At 46.9% G+C, this 26086-nt stretch overlaps 1 protein-coding gene across 1 annotated transcript in view; it reads right to left on the reverse strand.

Moving 5' to 3' along the window:
- The window catches only part of IFT122 (intraflagellar transport 122), a 453095-nt gene that overhangs the window by 224526 nt on the left and 202483 nt on the right, over positions 1-26086 (reverse strand). Inside the window, exons 16-17 of the mRNA XM_085624471.1 lie at positions 8929-8982; positions 719-880 (exon numbers count right to left, since the gene is read on the reverse strand). Of these exons, the coding sequence (XP_085480597.1) occupies positions 719-880; positions 8929-8982 (216 nt within the window). The remainder of the gene's footprint in view (positions 1-718; positions 881-8928; positions 8983-26086) is intronic.

A 26086-nucleotide genomic window follows, 5' to 3' on the forward strand; every position in this document is an offset into this window, starting at 1 on the left:
CCTCTTGAACCCAAGAAGAATTACATTATTCTTGGATATGTTTCACTCCATTGCACCTGCATGTCAAAAACGAGCGGATAACCCATCTCATCAATTAATATCTTACCCCTCCGAAAGAACCACCGGGGTCCCTAATCTATGGTTAATATGGTCTCTGCCTGGATCAATGTGTGTGGCACCCTTCTGCTCTCTAGCTTCGTTTGCACCAAGTAAAACAAATGGCTTATTTGATGATGACACCTGTTGGAAAATGCCTTCACACCTCTTTGCATGGAAACAAGGTAGGAGTCAAGAAAATTGTGCAGAGCATCCAGAAGGTACAGTGAGTAACACCTCAACACTGGGGCATTCCCTATCTAAAACTAGTCATCTAATAGCACTTCGATTTCAATAAGGTTCCAAATGTTACTCTTTACTAGACTATGTATTTTTCACTGTGCCTACTCACCTCAGTCTATATAATCACTTATGATTGTGCCCTTCTTCTTGCTCCGTCCCTCTTTCTTCGTATTACCGGTCTCTCTTTCCTCCATTTCCCAGTCTCCCTTATATGCACCCATCCCAATCTCTTTTTCACTTCTTTCTCTTGTCGCAATGCCTTTCATTTCTCGTGCTCTTTTCTGGCCTTTCCTCATTACTATCTCCAGCTGTTTCCTTCTCACTCACTCACTCACTCTCTCCCCTCTACTTTGAGCAACAGTGTCCATGAGCATAGTACCTTGGCATACTCAAACATGCGCAGATCTGTGTACATGTCCAGGGCACGGCTCTCATGGCCGCTCTTCTTGTAAAGCTTGGCGGCCTCATGGAACTTCCCCTGGTAAGCATACACGTCGGCCAGGAAGAGGTCATTGTTGGTGTCTCCACGCTTCTTCCGCTCCTGCAATGAAAAATACTGGTCATTTCTACATTGTTCATCTACCATTTCTAAAAGCCACAGGCTATTTTAAAAAAAAGCAATGGCAAAGTCAAAAGTCCTGCCTTTGGGGCCTACTGACTGTGTAATTTTGTAGACGCACAAACCAAGCATGTACCCTATACAAAATGACAGAGGCGCTTCTATTTTCTTTTTGTTTATCAATCCAAGTTGGATCAGTAACCAAAACACAAGACTTTGTATTTTTTTAGTTCATACTGCACCATCTAGCACACGCACATGCTGCAGTTTCTATAAAGCTTCAAATATGCACACTTAGAACATTTCATTAAGCTGCAGTTAGCAGACTACTTGATATACTTGGGCTAATTGTGCCTAAGCTTACTAGATCCTCATATGGAATTCACCTCAGATATTGAATCTGTGGGTGATAATAAAGGGAAACAACAATATTGAGTAACACACCTTGAAGGTAATATGCAAGAGGTTTGTACAAGTGGTACTCTTTTGGCTATCATATACACACTTGGGATCTTTGGGGGATCTTTGAAAGCCAGAGGGTACTGATCCCTGAAGAGAATACTATTCACATAGAAGTACGTCTGGCTATGTGTCAGGAGAAAAAATGAAGACCGAGTATCATTCAGAAACAAGCATTGACATAGCCAATAGATCTCGTCTTTGGGACCTTATAAGTGTTTAGTTAGTGACGATTAAGTGCTTTGGGATGGGTGAAGCATGCAGGTGAAAGGGGGAGAATAGTGTGCAAATTGAGAGCTTAACAGGAAAAGGGTGGGGATGAGATATGGCTTAAGGGCTACAGCTGCCGCTTTTGGAACTGGGTTGGAGCCCGACGTTGTTTTAACACCCTGTGATCCTGGGCAAGTCACTTAATCTCCTGCGCCTAAAGCAAAGTTAACTTGACCTTGTATAATATAAGTGTTGATCTTGTAAAACGCTCCAAATCCTTCTGGTTGAGTTCAGGCTATATAAAAACTGAGAGAAAGTAGTAATCACCACCAGAAAACGGACTGAAAACACAGAATAGTTTGACATACACATGTCACTTGCCTTGAAATGCCGGCTTTCTAATTAGGTACCTGTATGTGACTTAAAATGAATGAGACAAGAAAGAGAGCAAAAGAAATTAAAGAGAGAAAAGAGAAGAGAGCGAGGCAGGCATGGAGCAAGGGAGGGAAGAAAAGGGAAGAGGACAAAGAATGGTTGAGCGAGCAAGAGAGGAGACAGACTGGGAATGAGAAAAAAGAGGGGAAGGTGAGAATAAAAGAGAGTGAGACATAGCAACAATTGATTGAAAAATGAGAAGAGGCCGCAAAGGAAGTAAGAGAGAAGAGTGTGCAGAGGAAGACGGGAGCGAGATAAGAAGAGAAAAGTTTAAAGAGAGTTATAGGAGAAAATAAGAGAAAAGAAGAAACGGAGAGAAGAAGGCATGGAGCGAGAGGGTGGATTAGAGAGCGACTACAAAGAGTGAGATAGAGCGAGAGACCAGAGAGAAAGTGGGGAATGCACGGGCCGTAAAACCGATGAACCCTGCATATTTTAATCTAAGCGATTTTCTTCAAGTGTATTATTTTTTTGCACATCACGTTGTCAGTCATATTGTCGGCACACAAAAGCGTCAATGTTCCCGTTTTTAAAAGCTGTTTTTTCACGAATTCCAAGACATCCCTTCCTTGACAATACGGAGAGACCATGATTGGGGCGATAGGGGGAAGTGGCAGTTTTTGGGAGGCGCATAATTGCACAGTGTTGTTGGCCAGGCTGCCCAGTCCTCTGCGGATTTGGCATAGTGGGAGGTTGACAAGAATTGGAGCGGGTTTGTCTTGCTCTAATGGTTTGTCCAGAGCAGTGATTCATGTTTTCCCCTAAAGGCTGCCCCTCATTAGCATGAACTCTGGGAGAGCGCACACCAACGTCAGACTCCCGCAGGAGAAGCCTGAATAAGCTCCCGAAAAATGACCGCAAAGGCTTTGGCTCCTGCTTTGCGCCGTGGAGATTTGTAGCGCGGAGGCGCGAGGGAGAGGTACGTGACGTGAACTGCGCCAGCACGGCCCGTTTTCGAATTCCTGCGTGACACTGTACCTAATGCTGTATTATCGCTGTGAATATTAATTTATTAAGCTGTTTAGGAATAGGCATTTTAAACATGGACAGCTAAAATACTGGGTTTTTATGGGGGTTATGTTAAAAAAAAAAAAAAAAAGAGCTGTACTCCACAAGACAAGAGCGATGTATTCACTTATGTATGTATTTATTTTAAGAACTTTATAAAGCCCGCTAGTTTGTGGTAAAGAACCACTTCATAAACCTGACCTGGAAAATGTGTTTACATTGTGTATTTTCAGGCTTTGTGAAGCTTATCGCTCTGGTCCGTTTCATTTGCAGACTGGAGAAGGCTGAAACTCTTCCGTGCAGTAAGGGAGGGGGAGGAGCGGGTGAGAGAGGGGGAGTAAAGCCGGCTATGCGAGGAATGCTAGAAACCAGGATAGCAGCTGTGCACGTGCACGACATCGCGAACGCAAGCTGGAGACCTCAAAAAAGCCACTAGGTTAGCACTGCCAAAACCCGCTTACTAAAACTCTCGCCAGAGCAGCGCTATAAGTGCTGGCTCAGGCGAGACCTAAAAAGGGAAGAATTCCCTCAGGACAAGAACCCTCACTCACAGTTAGGTGACATGCTTCATCATATGGGTTCCCTCCTCACACCGTAGTGTGGGCTACGACTCCCCAAGGGGAGGAACAGAGGTGTTTTCTCACAAGAGGAGCGTAAGAAGTACAGATGAATGAGGGGCAGAGTGCACAAAAGGGTGATTAGGTGTGGGTTAAAAAATGTCTAGCTGAGTCCACTGAAAGTTTATTAGGTGGTCACAGTGACATAGTTAAAAAGCAAAAGGATTAGGGATTCAACAGATATACCCTAGTTCATAAGATCAACATGTTTCTGCCATCTGTGGGTCCCCTAAAGGGATCCCAAGGCATTCGCCAGGACCCAAAGTATAAAGTCACTCTGCAAAAGTGTTAAAAGTGAAAAAGAAAAATTGAAAATATACAAGCCACCACTGGAACTGTGTGGCCAGTTGTTCAACGTCCCTCTTCCTTTCAGGGATTCATATACTAATGTGCCATATATTCATGTGCACTTTACAAGCTCTTGTACCATCTCGTGGGACCCAGCTGTCAGTTCTGGTGCCCTGTCAGTTGAGGTGTCAGGCGAGAGTGACATCTCAACTGATGGGGCACCAGAACTGACAGCTGGGAACCACCATATGATACAAGAGCTTGGAGAGTGCATGTGAATATATCTCACATTTTTTCTCCTCTCTCCTCTTCTCGTGACACATAGCCAGACGTACTTCTATGTGACTAGTACTTTTTTGGCTATACCATCACACATTCTTCATTGTCTCTAGAGAGAAAAATAGTATTACTGTGCCCAGCATCTCACATCTTTCGAAAGCACATAACCCACCACTACTGAGGTTGCAGCCACATTGTGTTGAGCCCCATGAACCTGGACTATTGTATCTGAGCCTTAAAGTGCAGATGAAAAAGTTGCTAGTAGAACCACTGAAAGGGTCCTGGAAAGGATCCAAAACAGTACATACAAAAAAGTATGTGCTGTGTAGCATCAGAAAAAATTAAACAGGTATAGAATCATTAAAACCAAAAGCAACGTGCTGTTCACGAGCTACACACCGCTGTTTTAATGCACTGGGTTATATTTTGTACCGGAGGTTGTGTTTATGGCTAAAGAATGTTCATATTCCCATTGAGAAATAGGAAAGATCTTGTGTTCTTGTAGATACAGGAATAAGGGTCCCTGCACGATATCACCCTCCACATCCTCTGCCTGGTCCCCAGGTTGGGATCCCAAGGAAACAGACACCAGTTGGCATAAGAAGCCACATTTCAGTTTCTAAACATTTAAGGGGATAAATATATACATTGAGAACAAGAAAGACCTTTTGACGTAGGGGGCAGTCCACAATTCAATTCAAACCAGGATGAAGGGTTGGACGGGATATGGTTACTGGATAGCTCACAGTACACTAAAAATGGGATCAAACCTAAGCTATTTCACCAGTCTTCAGTTTGTGTAAGGGAGCACCAGATAATGCTGCCCAGAGAAGAAGCCCTCAGAGATTAACGCCTTCTCCATGAAAGACACCTGCAACAAGAAGCACAGATTACCGGTATGGTTCCAACAGTAGAAATAAAGCTATTTCGGAGAAGAGGAATCAAGGGTTGGAAGTACGGGAAGCATCAGTAGATGGCACTATGAAGGAAAGGAGACGCGGCTGCACAAATGACTTATCCTAAATCCTGATCGAAACTCTTCATTCTTTCCACATCTTTCCCAAAAGCACCCTGTGGGCGTAGAATTGGCAATATGCTACTTCCATCAGCACACCCTCCTGATCTAGGCCTGCTTTACCCACAACAGCACTACACACTTTTAGAGAATGCACCTCATGTCCAACTGCACTCATGTGACAGCATTCCTTGCATGTCAGCACGTTTGCACAGAGCTTACTCCATCACTACAGGACTGAATCACAAGCCTGCAATAGCTGGGCAGCCGTGCACCAGAGGACGGTCCACTTATGTGCAGTAACTAAAAGAGACCAGGTAAGCAGAGCGATCCACCTTGAACGGTTCACAGGCATTAAGGCACTCATCGTGAATGGCTCAAAAAGTCAGATGTGTATGTAAACTCCTGTTATTCCTATCAGAATAAAGAGTCTGCTCACTTTAATGCACTCGGTGAATATCAGGTGTAGTAAAATACAACATCCTCTGGATAAACTTTAGCAGGTCAAACCTGACGACATTTATCGGTGGCGAGGAGAAGCCTGTTACATACCAGACCATGAGTGATGTGATAGAAAGGTTGGCTCTCATGACACATCAACTCAGTAACTTTCGGAAAAAAGTGAAGAATGGTACACTAATGACTTACGCAGTGAAAAATCTAGATGCAAACACCTAGAAAAATCCTGGCGTAAATCCCAGCTGGAAATAGAAAAACTTAAATTCAAATTGGCCCTCACTACTTATCATAAGAATTTAAAAAGGGCACGTAAAGATCATGTTATAACTAAACTTAATCAGACAGGAAATTCGTCAAAGGATCTCTACAAAATTCTTAACTCCATCACCAATCCCACGGCATGTGCACAGCTGTTCACACCCTCTCAGGGACTGTAGGATAATATAGCCGTATACTTAAGACGATAAAATCAACCTGATTTATAAACAATTCCCTCAAAACGCCTGCCAGGTGCTACCTACTTAATCCAAATCTGTGCCGCTAGTAGGCTCAGAAGAAGATCTGAAATATTTTAAGGATATTGAGGTCTCGCAAGTGGAAGCCATGCCAAAAAAGGTGAAATTCGGACCTCCTTTGGATAGAATGCCCGCCCACAAATTTGCTCTCCCCTCTCCTGGCCGCCCCTATTGCTGAGATCTTAAACACTTCGTTAAGTGAAGGCAGTGTGCCACTAGATTGGAAGGTCGCCCAAGTGCTACCTATCAAGAAGAAAGATCAGGTGCCTGCCGAAGTGCTCTCCAATTACCGTCCCATTTCGCTCCTTCCGCTTATGGGCAAAATGGCGGAGAGCCTTGTTAATACTCAATTAATGGACTATCTTGAGGCCACCAGTATCCTTGATCCTTCACAGTCTGTGTTTAGATTCAACTACTCCACTGAGACAACTCTCATTGGGGTCACTGATTATATCAAAATGGCCTTGGATGATAACAAAGGAGTGATGTTGGTCTTGTTGGATCTAACAGCAGCCTTCGACTCGGTCTCTCATCAGAAACTGATATTTCGACTGAGAGAGGCCGGTCTGCAGGGGCTGGCTCTCGATTGGCTTGTCAGCTTTTTGGATCAGCGCACGCAAACCATCAATCTGGGCCCTTTTCGATCTCAAACTGTGAAGCTTAGTAAGGGGGTCTTATCTGAGCCCTACCTTGTTTAACATCTATGTGGCCCCCCCTTGCTAAAGTCCTCCAAGAGTACAGCTTTACGCCGTTCTCCTCCGCTGACGATACACAATTACTCCTGTCCTTTGAGAAGGATACGGAGTTAGTCGATCAGCATTTTGCTAAGGGCATGTCAGCCATAGCAGAACTGATCACGGAACACTTTTTGCATTTAAATGCGGCTACAACAGAAATCTTGCTGTTTTGTGCTGCACTAACTTCCTGATCCCCTGATTGGTAGCCGACAGCGTTAGGCTCAGCCCCCTCTCCAACCTCTGTGGCTAAAAATCTAGGGGTCCGACTGGATGTACGGTCATCCATGAAGGATCAAGTCATGACCACTGCAGGGAGCTGCCATCATACCTTGAGACTTTTGCGCAGAGTGTTCATGTGGCTGCCCCTCACTACGTAGAACCCTAATTCAGGCTTTGATCATTGGTCGCCTGGACTATTGTAATGCTTTATTGGCATCCGCGAACGAGTCTCTTCTTAGCAGATTGCAGATCGTCACCTCCCCTGGGCCACTGCTGAGATTTCTCCATTGGCTTCCAATCCGCCAGAGAATTAAGTTTAAGCTCTGCTGTTTCGCCCGCAGAGCTCTTTATGGTACAAGCCCGAGCTATATAGCAGATAAGTTCAAAATGTACTGCCCGAACCCAAGTCTCAGATCAATAGGCAAAGGGTTGCTGGTGGTCCCTCGTTTTAAGAAAATACGATCTGGAGGCAAAACTGTTGCCTATTTGGCTCCAAAATACTGGAATTCTTTGCCAGAAGATTTCCTTAAATTATCCTAGTTTTGCTCGTTTCAGAAAACTCCTGAAGACAGAATTATTCAAGGCTTGAGCTATGGGAGTCCGTGCCTGTCTACCTTGTTTTCTAAGTTAGCGCGGAGATACCACTTCAGGGGTGATTCCTGCGCTCTATAAATTCCCTACATACATGCAGATTTGCCCCTTCGCCCCATCAACTGATCTCAAAGTGCAGAAATGCACTGGCCATAATCTGCAGTAACTGATTTATTTTAGAAGGTATCTTAATGGAAAGATAATTGTAATTCTCAGGTGCAATAAATATCGCATGAAACACTGGGCCGCTCATGATGAGGGACTAAGAGTGCACACCAACGTCAGACGTGTGCTATACAATGACCTAAGGATCAGGCAGTAGTCAAGCCATCAGGGGCCTTTTGGATTTATTTATCTACAAAACTGCTTTTTACAGGAAAAAACTAAGTTGGTTTTTGGATGCTTTTCAACTGATATCCCTGTAAGAATACCTTTATAAGAATGCGTTGAACCATCTGGTCAACGGAATCTTTCTTCAGCAACCAAATGTCCCGATCATTCGTCAGAAATTAATCATTGAACCATTAACTATGTTTGTATAGAAGACATATTTATCCCTGCCTCTTTGGATCTGAACTACATTACATGAGAATTACAATTATCTTTCCATTAAGATACCTTCTAAAATAAATCAGTTACTGCAGATTATGGCCAGTGCGTTTCTGCACTTTGAGATCAGTTGATGGGGCGAAGGGGCAAATTGATTTACAGTGAAAACTATTCAAGTTACCGACTGACTCCCTCAATAGAGACAAACGTTCTCCTGCTCCACAGTCCCATTGAGAACCAGTGGATGCACGACAGTGGAATTACAACCAAGATTAAGATGATATAGTATAGGGAAGGAAAGTAAAAAAATAATTTTTTAAAAATGAGATAAATAAAGTATAAAGAAAGAGCCTATAAGGTCGAGGTCTAGTAAAACATAGGTCAAAGAAACCTTGATCTATTGTCGGAATCTCAGGGTATCCAATGAACAGAAATGTACTACAAATGCAACTGAATGGATCTTTTTTACATAGTCAGTGGGTATGGTTAAATTCTGGTATCGATCAAGCACTCTTGAACATGCACTGGACACCCAGAAATCAAAGAAAAGGAAATAAATTGTTGCATGGTACAAGCAGGGAGACTTCCAAAGCCAGTGGTAAGACACACGTTCAAGTCTGACAACCATAGGCTAATTGTGCCCTTGTACCTCGGTAGCATTGATCAGTTCTAGGTACCGAAGATCTCGCACTCGTGTGAAAGCCTGTAAAGGAGGAAGAGAAAGAGCATTAGCCATTTAAAGTCCATTTGAAAAACATGTACTACACATGTCGTCAACTGTTAAAAGCAGAGAGAAATGAGGCATACAACGAAAATACATCAAATGATCAGTTATTTCAGCATATGCAAACTGCATTTACAATTAGCTAATGCAACTTTTATCTGCGTGACTATCCATTTAAACTAATTTTAAAGGAAAGGAGTGGTAGACTTTGCTGGTAAAGCAACGTTACTTGTTTGGTTACAAATGAGTGGTCTAAAAAAGCTGGTATATTATGAACGCTTCTTTACATGTGGATAAGGTGTTCTGCCCATAAAAATTAAAGTGGGGAAAAAAGGAGAAGGAAGTAAAACTAAGGCAGAATCCAACTTTAAGCAAAGATCAGCATATCAGATTTGGCTCCTATAAAGAGTTTTCTGTGTTCCTCATTGTAAATTTTGAAGAAGACATATGCACAACTTATATTGCCAAAAAGGAGGAAAAAACACTAAGAGCATAGCATGTAACTGAGGAATAATAATATCCACAGGTGTAACTCCCCCAGACGATAAGACCTCGCTAATAGACCCCCCGCCCCTACCCTTGCCAGTCTCATCTGCACCCTACCAAAGTACCCCCCCAAGTGTCCGTATATATCTAGCTTGAACCCTCCTGTGGAGCGCTCTGTTGCTTTGTAGCTAGGTTTGACTCTAAAATACCACTCCATACATAACTTGTTTTTATGTAGCATATAATACCACTGTTCTTTCCATTTCACAGACCTTTGAATAACAGATGTGAATGATACTCAAAACTGCAGTGGTGAGGGTGCAAAATTGCTCTGCATAGTGTGCTAAATGTATAACACTGGAATGTACAAGGGTTGTTTTATTGCCTATTCTAGCCGATCTATGGATAACACAGCTTTCCTTACTTTTTTCTGCATGAAAGGGATTGACTCTAGTAAAGGAGAGAATTCTTTGGATTTCTCCTACCTATTTAGTAGATATAGTCCTTGTTCTACATTAGCGAAATCTTCGGTGAATGTGTAAACGTTAGAATAATTCCCTGCTGCGTGCACAGACCCCACATCCTCAACAGCCTACAAAATGCAAACATTTTCCAAACCTTACACTGTGTGTAATGCCAAAAAACACTCTCAAAACTACAATGCAGCACCTAAAAAATTAGCAGCTAACATGTTGAGGAAAAGTCCAGTGTGAGAGGCTTACAACAGGAGTTAAAAAAGCATCCTTTCCCTAGAAGTTTCAAAGGGCTTCCCGTACCCATGATGAACTAATACATACAGCAGCCTCACAGAATCAGTTATTTTTAAAGCCATAAGTGGGAACTAGAAACATTTCTGAGGTGTAGACCAATATGCAAAGCCGGGGAGGAGGGAGAGTCCTTTAAGATATAAATGAAGATTCCAACGAACTGGCACTAGGATCACAAATTAGCTACCATTTCCTCTGCATCCTAGGATTTTTATTAGTACAGATAAATGTTAGACTTGAGAAGCAAGCTAAAATAAACTTCTGCCCTCATAACTCTTTGGTATAAGGGGCAAACACTCTAAAAACCTAAGGGAAATTAGAGTAAATGCATTAAGGACTTAACCAAAAAGACTTTTCAGCGCAGTTTGATCTATACCAGAGTCAGCTTTCGTATCAGATTCCAGACATTGTCTTGTACAGTTGTGAACTGATTTCCAAGTGGCTGACATGTATGTTTGATAAAGGAATGCTCCCTAGCCAGGCAGCAATGCATCCTTTGCCCATAATGAAATGGGTTCTAGGTTTCCCTGGTAGAGGATTATTAGCTAATTGATAAGAGATATACAACTCAAAATATATCAAGAAATGGATGGAGTAGGTGGCCAAGGATCTCTCTTCTGCTTCAGTGCGACCTTAACTAGCCCTTCTGACTTGTATCGGTCTCCAGCCATTTTGCCTGTTAGCTGCTCATTCTGCCCCCGACTCTGTAATTACTCTTTCTGTCTTTGTGCCGTCTGTTCTCTCGGTCCCGGTCTCTTTTTGCATCCTTTGTTCCTTGCAACTGACCCTCTTTACATCTTTGGCTCCTCTTACTGCTCCATTTTGCAGCTTGATCTCTTCAGTCAATTTGTGCCCCCGAATGGCTCAGCCGAGAGGGTGTTTTCACCTTGCCGCTCCCGACAGACTTTCCTGCTCCCCTCACTAGATGTTCTTCTTTTTGCTGAGCCTGTCCACCACCTCCTGTGCTCCTCCCACTGCCTCCCCGCACTCCTCCAACTCTCCAAGGCCCTACTTAATGGAGGCCACAGCACGGGCACACCAAAGGCAAACCCATCTGCGCCCGTCCATGTCTGGACCACACCCAGTGCCAGGAACCCTGGTCCAAACGCCTCCCACAGCTACATTGCTGACGAGCTCCATCTGTTCAACCCTGAATGCTGTCACAAATGCGGCTACCGAGCCACACCTCGTGGGCCCCTTTGCCTGCACACATTGAGATTTTACATGCCTCCACACACCCGCTCCTACCGCCTACACACACACACACACACACACACACACCGCACCCATCACCAAGTCAGAACTCAAGAGCCACACTCACACAGCACCACACACCCACCCTGCACAACAAGACTCACATGCATGCACCTCAACACACGCTCACTCGGCAAGCATTCCACATCAATTTGGGACCTCATTGACTCCAACGCACCGAACCTCCTCTTCCTCACCGAAACCTGGCTCAACCCCACCGATGCACAGGACATCGCCGCAGCCATCGCTGTGGAATACAAAATCCAGGCCAAGAACCGACCCCATAAAGCAGAAGGAGGAGTCCCTATCATTCACAGGGACACCATCAAGTGCACCTCTTGCGCTGACCCAGATGCCACTTTTATGGAACACATGCACTTCCAGCTTCAGACAGACTTTAAAACTATCGAAGGCACCCTCGCATACCAGCCCCCAGAACCTCGAACCCACTTCAGAAACCTCCTCACCAACCTCATCAAACCCCTCGCCATGGGCACCAAAGACTTCATACTCCTAGGCGATCTCAACTTTCATCTTGACGACCCAATGGACATCAACTTCACAGACTTGCTCGAAAGTCTACAGAACATCGGCCGTACAAGGTCCTACCAACATCGCTGTACACACCCCGGACTCCCTCTTCTCATCCAGAAACAAGGTCAGTCATATAACGCCACTCACATGGACAGACTACACCATTGTCTACTTCCACATAACAGGGCCTCCAACCACCTCAACATAGTTAAGCAACACCTCAAGACGCTGCAGGAAGAAAGTTGCAGAAATGCAACTACACTACCCAGACTCCACCAATGACCTCATCAACGACACATTTCCAACAACATATCACCACCTGTGCCAATATCCTAGTGCTCCTGAAATACACCAAATCCAAAAGATTCAACAACCACGCTAGATGGTACAATTCTAACCTCAAAGAGTCCAAGGGAGTTTGCAAACAACTCAAAAGAAAATGGAGAACCACCTGAGGAACCAATGTAAAAAAACCCTACAATGCCACACTTAAACACTATCACCATAAAGTGAAAGAGGCCAACAAAAAGGCCCGACCCTGAGAATCAAATCAACATCCAACAACTGCAAGGAACTCTTTGCCATAGTCAAGGAATTCACCAACCCAACAGCCGCAACCAACGCCCACAGACCCCTGCAGCCACCATATCTAGAACCTGGAAAGAGCCACAATCAACACCTCCCTCAAGCGAGCCACCTTCACAGATCGCTGGAAACACACCAAAGTCACCGTCCTCCTCAAAAAACTTTCAGCCGACCCCACAGTACTCAGCAAATACTGACGCATCTCGCTGCTCCCCTTCCCAGCCAAAGTCATCAAGAAGATCATTAACAGACCACTCTCTGACCAACTAGAATGCCATAAACTCCTGGACGACCGCAATCAGGATTCTGAAACAACCACAGCACAGAAACAACCCTCATAGCTGCCACAGACAACATGCACACCATCTTAGACTGTGGACAGACCGCCGCCATCATCCTTGTCCGCCTCTCTGCCTCTTTCAACACCATTTCCCACCACAAACTCATCTCCAGATTGCACATAGTGTGAATACAAGGACCAGCACTGAAATGTATAGCTTCCTTCCTCTCCGGAAGAACACAATGAGTCAGGCTCACGCCTTTCACATCACAACCCAAGGACCTCTTCTGTGGAGTCCCAACGAGATCATCACTCAGCCCCACACTTTTCAATATGTCCATGACTCTTCTGGCTAACATCATCAGATCCCATGGAATCAACATCATTTCCTACGCAGGGGCGTAACACAGGCCCCCACAGTTACTGCAGTGCGGGGGGCCCAAGCTGCAGGGACCCCCCCCCAGCACAGTACTCAGGCCTGAGAGCTTCTGATTAAATCCGGAGCGGGGGGCCCTCTGTGTACCTTGCAGGGGGGCCGATTCAACTTTCGTTACGCCACTGCTCCTACGCTGAGAACACCCAGCTCATTTATTGTATTTGGTATTGATAAAGCGCGCAACTCATCCCCAAAGGGATGTCCTGGAGCTAGACCATATCATACCAGTTCTGATCGTGAATCTAAAGTGGATATAGCCATATCTTCCATTTTTTACAAAATGACAACAGATCTGACACAGTACTAGATTCTTTGGGAGCTTGTTCCAGTGAGTGGGAGCCAAAAAGTTAAAAGAACAGCCACCCTTCCAAGGCTTCTTGATTCTTCTGCAGGATTTTTTAGCCTTATTGGCTGACCTGAGGATCCGTGTGGGTTTGTGGAAGCTGACTCTATTCAGCAATAACATAGGGTCGTTTCTGCAAAGTGCTCTCTGCATATGGCACATTAACTTGAAAATAGCTCGCTCACGGACCGGAAGCCAATGGAGCTGGTCGAGGCAGGCCAATGCTGAGCTCCGATTGCTTTTATTACAAATACGTTTTGAGGCCGTGTGCTGAATAGTCTGGAGCCATGAGAAAAGGTACGGATGCCATGCCCACGTGTAGTGCATTTCCATAATCCAGAACTCATTATTAAGGCTTGGATTATGCTCCTTCTCCAAACTATTGAAATCCATCATAATAATTTCCGAAGAATATGTAGCAGCCCAAAACAAATCTTCAGAACCCTCGTTACTTGTTCTTGCAGGGACAGGGCATTGTCAAAAACCTGGGCTTTCTTATTGACCACTTTCTTAGGTTTTGGAGCGTGGCCTAACATTGTTGGCCACCACAAATCACTCCAAAAGTTTTCAGCACTCCCAAACAGCAGAATCTCTGATTTGTCTTCATTTAGTTTTAGACAATGAATATGTAGCCATTCTGCTACCTCAGAAAGGCAGCCAAATTGTCCCTTATCTCGTCATACTTGTCGTCAATAGAGATAATCAGCTGAGTGTCATCAGCATACATAATGATCTCAAATCCTCTTTTTTGTTTTTTAGGTTGAGCCTAGCTTTGCAGCGCACATGCACTGCTTGCTTTGCGAGGCATGCTGAATTAGGGTATGCTGTAGAAGTGCTGTGGAAGCCTCCGCCCATATTTTTGATTGGCTAGTGTCATTGTCCTTGGTAAATGCTGGCTTCCGATTGATAATGAGGCTTGTTTGTCCCTCCTTGTTACTGCCCTCTCTCCATTTGTGACCGCCAATGGTGGCTGGATCTTTTAATTGGCTCCGTACATGTACTTTATCTAGGGGGTGAGCACTATTTTGATATGTGGCCACTAATGGGGACTATGGTGGCTGCTAGGGTTTTTTTTATTTGTATCCTGAGCGCGGCGCCCGCTTTAAGGACACCGCGCTCAGTTTATTTATTTATTTTAATTTGATACTGAGCGCGGGGTACACTTCTGGGACACCACGCTCTGTTTGATTTTTTATTGTTTTACTTTTATAGTGAGCGTGGTGCCTGCTTCAGGGACACCGCGCTCTGTTTGTGGTTTTTAAAAAAAAAACAAAAAAGCTTTACAACTGAGCACAGCGCCGCTTCAAGGACACCGCGCTTTTTTTTTTTTTACTTTAACACTGAGCGCGGCACCGCTTTAAGGACACTGCGCTCGGTTTCTTTAGCTTTTTTAAAACTCTAACACTGAGCGCATTCCCGCTTCAAGGACACCAATGCAGTGAGGCTGAGTGTAGACCAATTTCATGCAGTCTTCGAAGTAAATGCTGGTGAGACGCAGTATCTAAGGTTGCTGACATGTTTAAAAGGATTAATACTGCTGATTTTCCTGGATCAACTAATTGCCTAATACTGTAAGTCAACCGCAAGTAAGTAAGGTAGTTTCGATATTGTTCTTAGGCCTGAACCCTGTTTGAGCCAGATTCAGCAGGTTATTGCTCATTAAGTATTGGATTAATTGAATTTTAAGAAATCGCTCCAATACTCTGGCCAAATAAGGTGTCAATGAAATAGGACAATAGTTGGAGAATGTGGAAGCATCCCTCTCAGACGACACCGCTACCGCCAAGAGCCTTCAAACAATGCCTGACCAGAATGGTTAATTAGATGAAAGAGAACTGCCTCAAGCTCAACACAGACAAAACTGAAGTACTGATCTTTGGGAATAAGAACACACCTTCGAACTCCACCTGGTGTGCTGCCAAACTCAGACCCACAGCGATCCCAAATGACCACACTAGGAACGTAGGCTTCATCTTTGACACCATCCTCACCATGAAGTCCCAGGTCAATGCCGTCACCTCCGCATGCTTCCTCAATCTCCGCATATTGCGTAAAATCTTCTAGTGGCTCCAGGGCCGTACTGGGAACCCAAACCAGCCCTGGCAAATTTTGACCGACCAGTCCCCGTACAGTGCATAGTGAGTGCAGCGAGTGAACCTGACCACTACAAGTAGGGAAGCGGAGGGCTAGTGGGGGGTCCCACCCCTAGAAACTGTAGGCAAAATGGTGCATTCTACAACACAGTTTTCATTATACATTCAGTTGTATTAGCTTTAAAACCATAGTAAATGCTGACCTTAAAGTGCACTAGGATACAGCAATCTTTTTTGGAGCCTTTCAATGATTCCCTCACAGTCAACATCCAAAAGTACATCATCTTTCCACAGCCCCTTTCTCATATGTAGGTCATTTATTTTATAGCGCCTCTCATACCAGTGTAGGGTGTTTGAGCACTTTACATCATAAACAAATACAGAGATACTGAATAATACGTGTGTAAATCAGTGTATAGAAAATTTATCAAAGACAACGGGAAATACAAGGTGTAGGATTCACAAGTCATCCAATGCTGGTAGGGATTTTTTAATAGTGCTTGGTATGGAGAAGAACAAACTCAGGATCGGAACGTAAAAAAAAGAGGTTAGGGTTGGCTTTACTAATAAGAATTTATTCCTACCCCAACAAACCCTTTTTAGCTTCATTATGATAATGAAAGACTCAACAAAATTCATAACTTTCTAACCTGTATCATGTAGTTTGCATGTAGCACTTTGATGGCACTTTATGTCTCACTCTGCTAGATTATGATTGTAACTTATGAACTGCACAGTAACAAAAGGGTCTCTGTGACAAAAGCAGTAGCCCACTAAGCTATGCACAAAAAATACTGTTCTGTGATCTACATGGTACATGTCCTTTGCACCAGGCATATTAACCCTCTGAAAACTACTGGATGTACAAGAAACTCTGCAATTGGTGCTTTCAAAACTGCTGCACTGCTACAAAAACTGCCACCAGTAAAAAAACGTTCCCCCCCCCCCATCCTTCCAGCCTCCCAGGGAAACGCCTGATGCCTGGTCCGGCCAGTCTGGCCCTGAATGGCTTCCACTGGACACCAGATGTGATTAGGGTCTGTGTTATGGTACAAGCAGATTGGACTATGGCAACGCACTCTATGCCTGCATCCCAACCCATCTTCTTCAAAGACTTCAAACCATACACCAAAACGCTTCTGCCAAATTCGTCCTCAAACTCCCGCACCGATCCCACACCACTCCTCAGAGAGCCCCATGGGTTCCCCATCCAAAAATGCTGCCAGTTCGAACTTCTCCACACACATTCAAGTCACTATACAACACAGGACACGCATACCTCAATCAGAATGAGAATCACTCTCGCTCACACACACTACTCACATCCACAGATGCAGAACGGGAAGCCAATCATTCTCCAAGCCACCAAATCCTGGATCAACCTCCTCAAACACATCAGGGTATCCTCCTACCTTCTTGAATTCCACACGAAGCTAAACACCAACCTGGCTTTTCAATTAGTCTTCTTCCAAGACCATCCAGACTGCCTGTATTCAGGCACAGCTTCACCACACTCCAACTCTCAGATACTCAGCAGCTGGACACCCTCACGGGTGACAAGCAGCGCTCTACAAATCCACCTTACATTACATTGTTTCTAAGTGGCCTGTTGCTGATAAATGTGATTGTAGTTATTGAAGGGCTATATTGATTTGTGAAAAGTATTTTTTTCTTTCTAAGTAGGAGTGTAATACTCTACTAACATTCAGAGAGTGTCAGGAATACTCTGCAGGTGTTAATGGATAGAAAACTGGGACAGTTATGGTTTGATTAATATGAAATTCTGACACTTTTTTGGGAAGCAAGGATGAATGGGTTCACATTACTACTCTATTGGCATGGAACACCATAAAGGGTTCCACTCCTGAAAGGGATTGAATATCACTACCCCTTAGGTAGCTATGGTAACTGCAACCAGGATGGTGGTCTTCCAAGACAGATACTACAATGAAATGTTTTGAATAGGTTACAAACAAGACCATTAACCTTTGGTGTCCCAGACCTATCTTAAGGAGAAAAGATTTTTTTAAGCCTTCCAACATTTTTTTTGTCATAGGAATTCTGTAAATGATATTGTGAGAAATTATATTTTTTTTGGGTGGGCGACTGCCTACTTCAGGTAATAATCACAACTCTTGTCAGGGTGAACAGTCCAAGTCACTAAATTAACCTAAGCTCAATTCCCAGATAGCTATGGGACAGAGAAAACAGACTGCACTTAGGTCAATGAGTAATGTATTTATGCAGTACCAAAGCAATAGAAAAAATCAAAATGCAAAACAATAAAAATCTCAAACCCAATTAGAGAAATAAAGGACAATTTAATACACAAAAGGACACAAAAATGACAAAAATCCAATAAGGGAAATTGGAGCTATACATTTTTAAAGTTTTAAGTAAAAATAGCGCCAGAAAGCACAATGAGCCAATGATAGTCAATAGTCGCTGTAAACCGGGACCTATGCATGATTTGAGACTGAACGTGATGAAGCACGAGTTGAATACATCAACAAGGTTCGTCCTGGTCACCTTCTGACAGACTGGCACATGCATCAACAATGCCATTTGCGATTCCTTATTAGCGAAAAATAAGGATTCGCTAATAAGGAATAGCAAAAGGCTATGCATGTAGAAATCGCTTACAAAATAGCGATTTCTAAACATTCCTTAATTGCGACTCGCAAATTGCGAGTCGCAATTAAGGAATACCTCCCCATTTATTCCTATGGGCCTAGAGGCCCATAGGAATGAATGGGAAGACTTTCTCAATTTGCGATTCTCAATTAGAGAACCGCAAATTGCTCATGCAATTTCAAGGGTGCCAGGGTGTCAAAAGGACACCCTGTTGCACCCCTGAAATCTGCATATGAGTACATCTTGCACACATACATGCCCCAAGGGCATGTGTGTGTGTAAAATGGAAGTTTGAAAAATGCACTTTAGTGCATTTTTCAACGTTTTTGCAAATTACCATGAAGTTCAACTTTAATGCATTGCATTTAAGGAATCTCAATTTGAGATTCCTTAAATGCAATCGCAATTTAAGTAATCGCAATTTAGAGATTACTTAAATTGCGATTTTTGCATTTGGGATGATGCATCCCAAATGCAAAAATACAGGTCGCAAAGGGGCAGATTCAGAGAATCTGCCCGTTTGCGACCGGTTTTTGCTTTGATGCATGTGCCTGTTAGTCTTTTATATCCCAACCAACTGCAGGAGTACACCTTTATGGCCCATAGGACCTCTGGGGAGGCATTTAAGCACTCACAGTGTGTTAGGCAGAGGCCAAGAGAAGGGTGCAGTCAAGTCCAGTTGCTACTGGGTAGCTGGGTAATCCCAGAAAAAGGCCTCTTAACTAATCATGGCTATGTAACCTACACAGGAGGTCAGCCAAATGACCCTTAAGTTCACTTGTTTGTCCTAGATACAAACACGAGCAGGTTCAGTCCATCAGAGCCCCTCCCAGGTCACAGACAGCAGGTCCTGTCCTCATCTGATTTTCCACTGGTCCAGAAAGTGATCTCAAGAAGGCTGGGCGAGTCTCCAGCTTTTAGGGTTCAACGGCCTGGGGGTGGGGGTGCCCTAAGACACTACTAGCTACTCTCTGACCAATGAAGTAAAGGGTCTGAGACAGGCTCTGAAGAACCCACTGTTGCAGCAGTTCCTGTTTGCCTTACGGAAAACAGACCCCAAATGACAAGTGTTTTGGTAATTTTCAAGATGGTGATGATTTTCAGCCATCCTACACTTTGGCTCTGAGGTTGGAAGCGTGAGTGGGGAGTGTAATATGGTAATCCTAGTGTCCTCTCACATCGAACACCAACATCTAGGATGAAGCAGGCACTGTACCCACAACAAACCTAGAGACAGATGTCTAGTTGGACAAAAGCATGGTCCTTCAGCAACCAGAGGATACACAAGAATTGTCTTGGCATCCTGTTCCCTCCCTTTCAAGTGTGACCCTTGTCTTAACAAACCAGTCAAGCAGGATAATACACTGTGCTGTCAAAAAAGACCCTCAGCCCCTACTCTGCATATTTTGTTGACTTTAGAGGAGCTATGTCTGTCCATTCAGGTCAGCCTATTCTTCGCTCCTGGGAGGCACTTCTCATCTATTCAAGGCTGAGCACAGGCTAGGAGAAGCTGGAGAGCGAAAGCAAATTAGGCTCAGGAACATAACACAAGGAAAAAGTAACTTTCTAAAAGTTACTTTTCCTTTCATATTTACAAAAAAATCCTACTTCAACAGTGAATTAGATATTTAGTAATAAACATAGTTGTTTAATTATTTTTCTAGCTGGTCCCATTCCAGAGATACAGTTTTAGTATTTAATATTGCTTCTTAGTGTTGCTCTACGGCCCAGCCAACCTTCCTTCAGTGAAAATAGCTTTTGGGTGCTAGTCACTGCAAGGACATGTTAACTTTAAAGGTCTACATATTCTACTTTTGAATATCAGATACCTTGCCATTTGGGCTAACAGGTCTACATAGGAGTGACTTTTTAATAATTAAAAGGAATATTTTTACCTGTCAAAAGGGGCTGACAGGTGGAATTGCAGTTTTTACACTGCTACAGTCAGGCTACATAGGGTAGGCTTATAGTCCTGTTTGAACGCCAGTATAGTGGATAGCAGTCCACAAGTAACCTTTGATCTTCAAGGCCCTGGGTGCACTTTCTACACCATATACTGGGGACTTCTAAGCAAGTTAAAGATTCCAATTAGGAATAAGCCAATTTAACCATATTAAAGGGAGGCACATGCACTTTATTACTGGTTAGGAAGGGTAAAGCGCATAGAGTTGTAAAACTAGCAAACACATCATCCAACAAAAGGTGAAAAATCTAGGATGACCACTTAGAAAAGGCGGATTAGCTACAGATGCTTTTTTGAACTATTTCCTGTAAGCTGCTATAGCTACAAGGTAATACCAAAGGGGATGATGGATGGAGCGTTTGAGAAAATCAAACACTCACCCCCAGTCAACTGATCTGGGTTTAAACCATCATCATTCTTTAGATCACTCCACCACCCCAGTTCAGACGAACAAGTTACTTACCTTCGGTAATGATGTATCAGTAAGAAACATTAGTTAGTTAGATTCCTCACCTTAGAATATCCCCAGGCGTCAGACTGGATCCGGGAGATTTTTGTAGCAATACCCCTTGCGCGTCGCTAGGCGTCGTCTGCGGCTCCGTGTCCGTCATTGGCGGCGTGCACCGGAATGACGTCGGAGTACTTAGACGCCGCCCTCGCGCGCAGCGTCAGTTCTTGTACATAGCTTTCCGCGCCAGGAACGCAGAGCCATGCAAGAGACCGACACTGGTGCCAAAAAATCTAGGGCCCTGAAAAGGATAGCCTTAACCCTAGATGTCAGTTCGCAGAACGGGGAGGATGGGTGGGTCGGTGAGGAATCTAACTAACTAATGTTTCTTACAGATACATCGTTACCGAAGGTAAGTAACTTGTTCATCTGAAAGAAACACGTTAGTTAGATTCCTCACCTTAGAATAGATACCCAAGCAATACCAACCCCGGTGGAGGGTCTGCGAACCAAGATCACACCAGAAAGTCCTGGAGGACAGAACGGCCAAAGAAGCCATCCCTCCGGACTTGGCTGTCTAGGCAATAGTGCCTGGCAAACGTGTGCAGCGAAGCCCACGTCGCCGCCTGACAGATGTCCTGCAAAGGGACTCCCCGTCCCAAAGCAGTAGTAGCCGCCGTGGCCCGAGTAGAATGGGCTCGCAGCCCAACAGGAGGGTCCTTTTTTGCCAAGGAATAACAGATTTTTATACACAAAACGACCCACCGGGAGATGGTCCGTTTGTGCACAGCTTTTCCCTTCTTTGCACCCACGTAGCCAACGAAAAGCTGATCGTCCACTCGGAACGGTTTTGTGCGGTCCAAATAAAAGGAGAGCGCACGTTTTTGGTCCAGACGGTGGAGCCGCTCTTCCTCTTTGGAAGGATGCGGAGGAGGAAAGAAGGTGGGCAAGGTGACAGATTGCCCAAGATGAAAGGGGGTCACCACTTTCGGTAGAAAGGAAGGACGAGGCCGAAGGACAACCTTGTCCGGATGAACAGATAGAAAAGGAGGCTTGGACGATAGAGCCTGGAGCTCACTCACCAGTCTAGCCGAGGTGATGGCTACCAGGAAAGCAGTCTTAAGAGTCAGAAGACGAAGAGGACAATTGTGAAGAGGCTCAAAGGGAGCGCACATCCGAAATGTTAGGACAAGATTCAAGTCCCACTGAGGCATTACGAAAGGGACAGGAGGGAACGTGTGAGTAATGCCTTTAAGAAAGCGTGACACTACAGGGGACTTGAAAAGAGAGGGCTGATCAGGAAGCCGTAAGAAGGCAGAGATGGCAGCAAGATAACCTTTCAAGGTGCCCAGGGCAGAGCCCTGCTGGGCCAAAGAAAGAAGAAAGAGGAGAACCTCAGAAAGAGGGGCGGAAAGGGAATCCACAGCCTTTGCTGTGCACCATGCCACAAATGTGTTCCACCGGCAGGCGTATACCGTCTTTGTGGAGGGACGCCTGGCTGCCAGAATGATATCACAGACTTCAGGAGGCAAGTCAAATGGCATCAACTGCCGCCGCTCAATCTCCATGCATGGAGGTGGAGGCTGGACAGGTTCGGGTGGAGGACCGTCCCCTGCTGCTGCGACAGAAGATCCTCCCGAAGGGGCAGACGTATCAAAGGATCGGTCAACATACTGAGTAGCTCGGGATACCAGTACCTTCGTGCCCAATCTGGAGCCACCAAGATGACTTGGGCCCGGTCGCGCCTGATCTTCTTCAGCACTCTGGGCAGAAGTGGTATAGGCAGAAAGGCGTACAACAGACCGCAACTCCACTTGCGACGAAAAGCGTCGCCGAGCGAGTGCCGCCTTGGAAATTCCAACGCGCAGAACTGCTGACATTGCGCGTTCTCGTCGGTGGCGAATAGATCTAATCAAGGCTCTCCCCACTGCTGAAAGAGACCTTGCGCAACCTCGGAGTTCAGACGCCATTCATGATCCATCATGCACCGGCGGCTGAGTTCGTCTGCTCTGGCGTTCAGAGAGCCCGCCAGATGTTGAACCACCAGGGTGATGCCCTGGTGTTCCAGCCATGTCCAGAGGCGCAGAGCCTCCTGACAAAGGGTCCACGACCCCACCCGGCCCTGTTTGTTGCAATACCACATGGCGGTGGTGTTGTCCGTGAACACCTGCACAACACTTCCCCGGACAGAGGGAAGGAAGGCTTTCAGTGCAAGTCGGATCGCTCTCAGCTCCAACAAGTTGATGTGGAGGCGAGACTCTGCCGGAGACCAGAGGCCTCTGATCTCTGCCTCTCCCTTATGGCCACCCCATCCCAGGAGGGACGCATCTGTCACTACGACATACTCCGGTAGGGGTAGGGAGAGGCTCTTGCCCGTGACCCAATCGCGGTCCGTGAGCCACCACTGCAACTGCTGTGCAGTGCCCTCCGAGATCAAGACATGGTCGGACAGGTTGCCGTGATGCTGGGCCCACTGAAACTTCAGGTCCCACTGCAGAGCCCGCATGCGCCGCCTGGCGTGATGCACTAGTAGGATGCAGGAGGCCATCAGCCCCAGAAGCCGCAACACTAGCCTGACCGAAACCCAGGATAGAGGCCGAAAGATGGGAATCAGGGCCTGTATATCCCGGACCCGCTGTTCCGGCGGATGAACCCGGAACTGCGCCGAATCGAGAACCGCTCCGATGAAGAGGAGCTTCTGAGAGGGACTCAGGTGTGACTTCGGCACGTTGATGGAAAACCCCAGCAAATGCAGGAGATCCGCCGTAGTCTGGAGGTGGGAGACGACTGCCTGGGGCGAGCCCGCCTTCAACAACCAGTCGTCGAGATAGGGGAAGACTGGAACCCCTGACCTGCGCAGATGAGCTGCGACCACCGCCATCACTTTCGTGAACACCCGAGGGGCACTGGTAAGGCCGAAGGGGAGCACGGTGAACTGAAAGTGCTCCTGACCCACCGTGAATCGCAGGTAACACCGGTGGGCCAGCAGGACGGGGATGTGGAAATATGCGTCCTGCAAGTCCAACGCTACCATCCAGTCTCCAGGGTCTAGGGCAGCTAGAACCTGAGCCAAAGTCAACATTTTGAACCGTTCCTTCCGGAGGAAGGCATTGACGTTCCGGAGGTCCAAGATAGGGCGTAGGCCCCCTTTGCCCTTCTTGGGAACCAGAAAGTAGTGGGAATAACAACCACGACCTACTTCTGGGCTCGGAACGCGCTCGACGGCCTCTTTGGCCAAGAGGGCCGAAACTTCCTATCGCAGAAGATTCAAATGATCCTCCGAGATACGGTGGTGCTGTGGTGGCATGGGTGGAGGGGTCGTCTCGAAGGGGAGGGAGTAGCCCCTTCGGACGATTTGCAGCACCCACCTGTCCAAAGTGATGGTACGCCAGTGGAGCAGGTGATGGCGAACCCGGCCCCTCACTGGCGAGGAATGGGCCTGAAAGCTCGGACTAGGAAGGCTTTGAGGCGGATGCTGCCGGGGTGGATGTGGACTGACCGCGTTGTCCTCCAGAACCGCCTCGGCAGAAACCACGTCCGCGACCGCGTGCAGGCTGGCTCTGCGGCCGGTGGCTAGGCGGACGTGAGGAGGTGCCCCTTCCTTGGCCACGGAAGGAGCGAAAAGTGGAAGTTTGTGGCCGCGGGGCCGAGAGGCTCAAGGACTTGGCCGTAGCCCGGGAGTCCTTTAAGCGAGCCAGCGCACTGTCCGCTTTCTCACCGAAAAGGCGAGCGCCATCAAAAGGCATGTCCATGAGAGTGCTCTGGACATCCCCTGAAAAGGACGTGGACCGCAGCCAGGCGTGACGTCGAAGCGCCACCGTGGTAGAAATCGCCCTACCCAGCGAGTCCGTAGTGTCGAGTCCACATCGGATGGCATGGCGCGCTGCATCTCTCCCATCGGCCAGAGCCGAGGAAAGCCGTGCCCGGGCCTCCTCCGGGCACAGGGGCAGCACGTCCTCCACCGTATCCCACAGAGAGTGGGAATAACGGTCCAAGAGACAGGCGGTGTTCAAAGACCGCAGGCCCAAACTGAGCGAGTAGAACAGCTTTTTACCGAACTGTTCCAGTCTCTTGGAATCCCGGTCCGGTGGGGCGGACGGGAAGGAGGATTGGGAGATAGAGGCCTGGATAACCAGACTCTCGGGGGTGGGGTGTTGTGACAGAAACCTGGGGTCGCCCGGAGCAGGGCGGTGGCGCCTGGCAACGTTCCTATCCACAGGAGGGACTGTGGAGGGCTTGGACCAGGTGCCCTGCAGAACGTCAATGAGGGCCTCATTGAATTGCAACAGAGGCTCAGTGGAGCATGCGGCAGACTGAAGCACCTTAGTGAGGATGTCAGTCCTCACAGCCACGGCAGGCAACTCAAGCCCAAGGGCCGCAGCCGCCTTGCGCAGCACCACAGAAAAAGCTGCACCCTCCTCCGAAGCCACAGTCGGAGGAAAGATGAATCCAGTGTCCGGTGAGGTATCCAAACCACTGGCCTCCCCCAGTTCATCTGCCTAGTCCTGTGCAAGTTGGCCCTGAAGGGCCAAAAGGGTCCTCGGACCCCTCCCAGTCGCCCCAGTCATCCGATTCCTGGTAAACAGGAGGAATGATCGGAGCCGGTCGATAGACATGATGTGTCTCTAGCGGCGTCGGATGCGGCGTCGGGCGGCGCCGCATCGGCGTCGGGACCGGACAGGGGCTGAACCGGGGATCGACGTCGACCGGAGTCGGCGTCGGAGGTGGCACCGGTGTCGACGCCGACCGGCGTCGACGGGGGCCCAGGCTCTGGCCCATCGGGGACCTGCGGCGTCGGGGCCGGAGCCTCCAACGGCGCCGGGGCCGGAGCCGCCGGCGCACAAGGTCGCTCAGTCGAGTCCGCGGGGCCCGAAGGCACGCCAGCGGGCGTCGACGGCAGGGCCAGGCTCCTCATGGCCGAGAGGAAGGCACTGACCTCTGCCGGCGTCGCGTCAGTCCCAGGGACTGGCGGGTATGGGGACGTGCGTGGCGCCTGCGGCTCCGGCGGAGCCGCGGGGGTGGAACCACCCTGACCCTCGGTCGCGCGACCGGCGAGGAGAGTCCGAAGAGCGGTGTCGCCTCTTGGACTTCTTGGAGCGCTTCGACTTACCCGAAGACTTCGAGCCAGACGAGCGACGATGTCGAGTGTGGCTCCGCGACCGATCCTTGGACCTCCTCCTGGACCGGGAGCGAGAGGCGAAGCTCGAGGGACCGCTCCCACCTAGCTTTCGAGGTCAGGGCCATACAATCGGAGCACGAC

Source organism: Triturus cristatus, chromosome 9 (genome assembly GCF_964204655.1).
Source record: "Triturus cristatus chromosome 9, aTriCri1.1, whole genome shotgun sequence".
Lineage (NCBI taxonomy): Eukaryota > Metazoa > Chordata > Amphibia > Caudata > Salamandridae > Triturus > Triturus cristatus.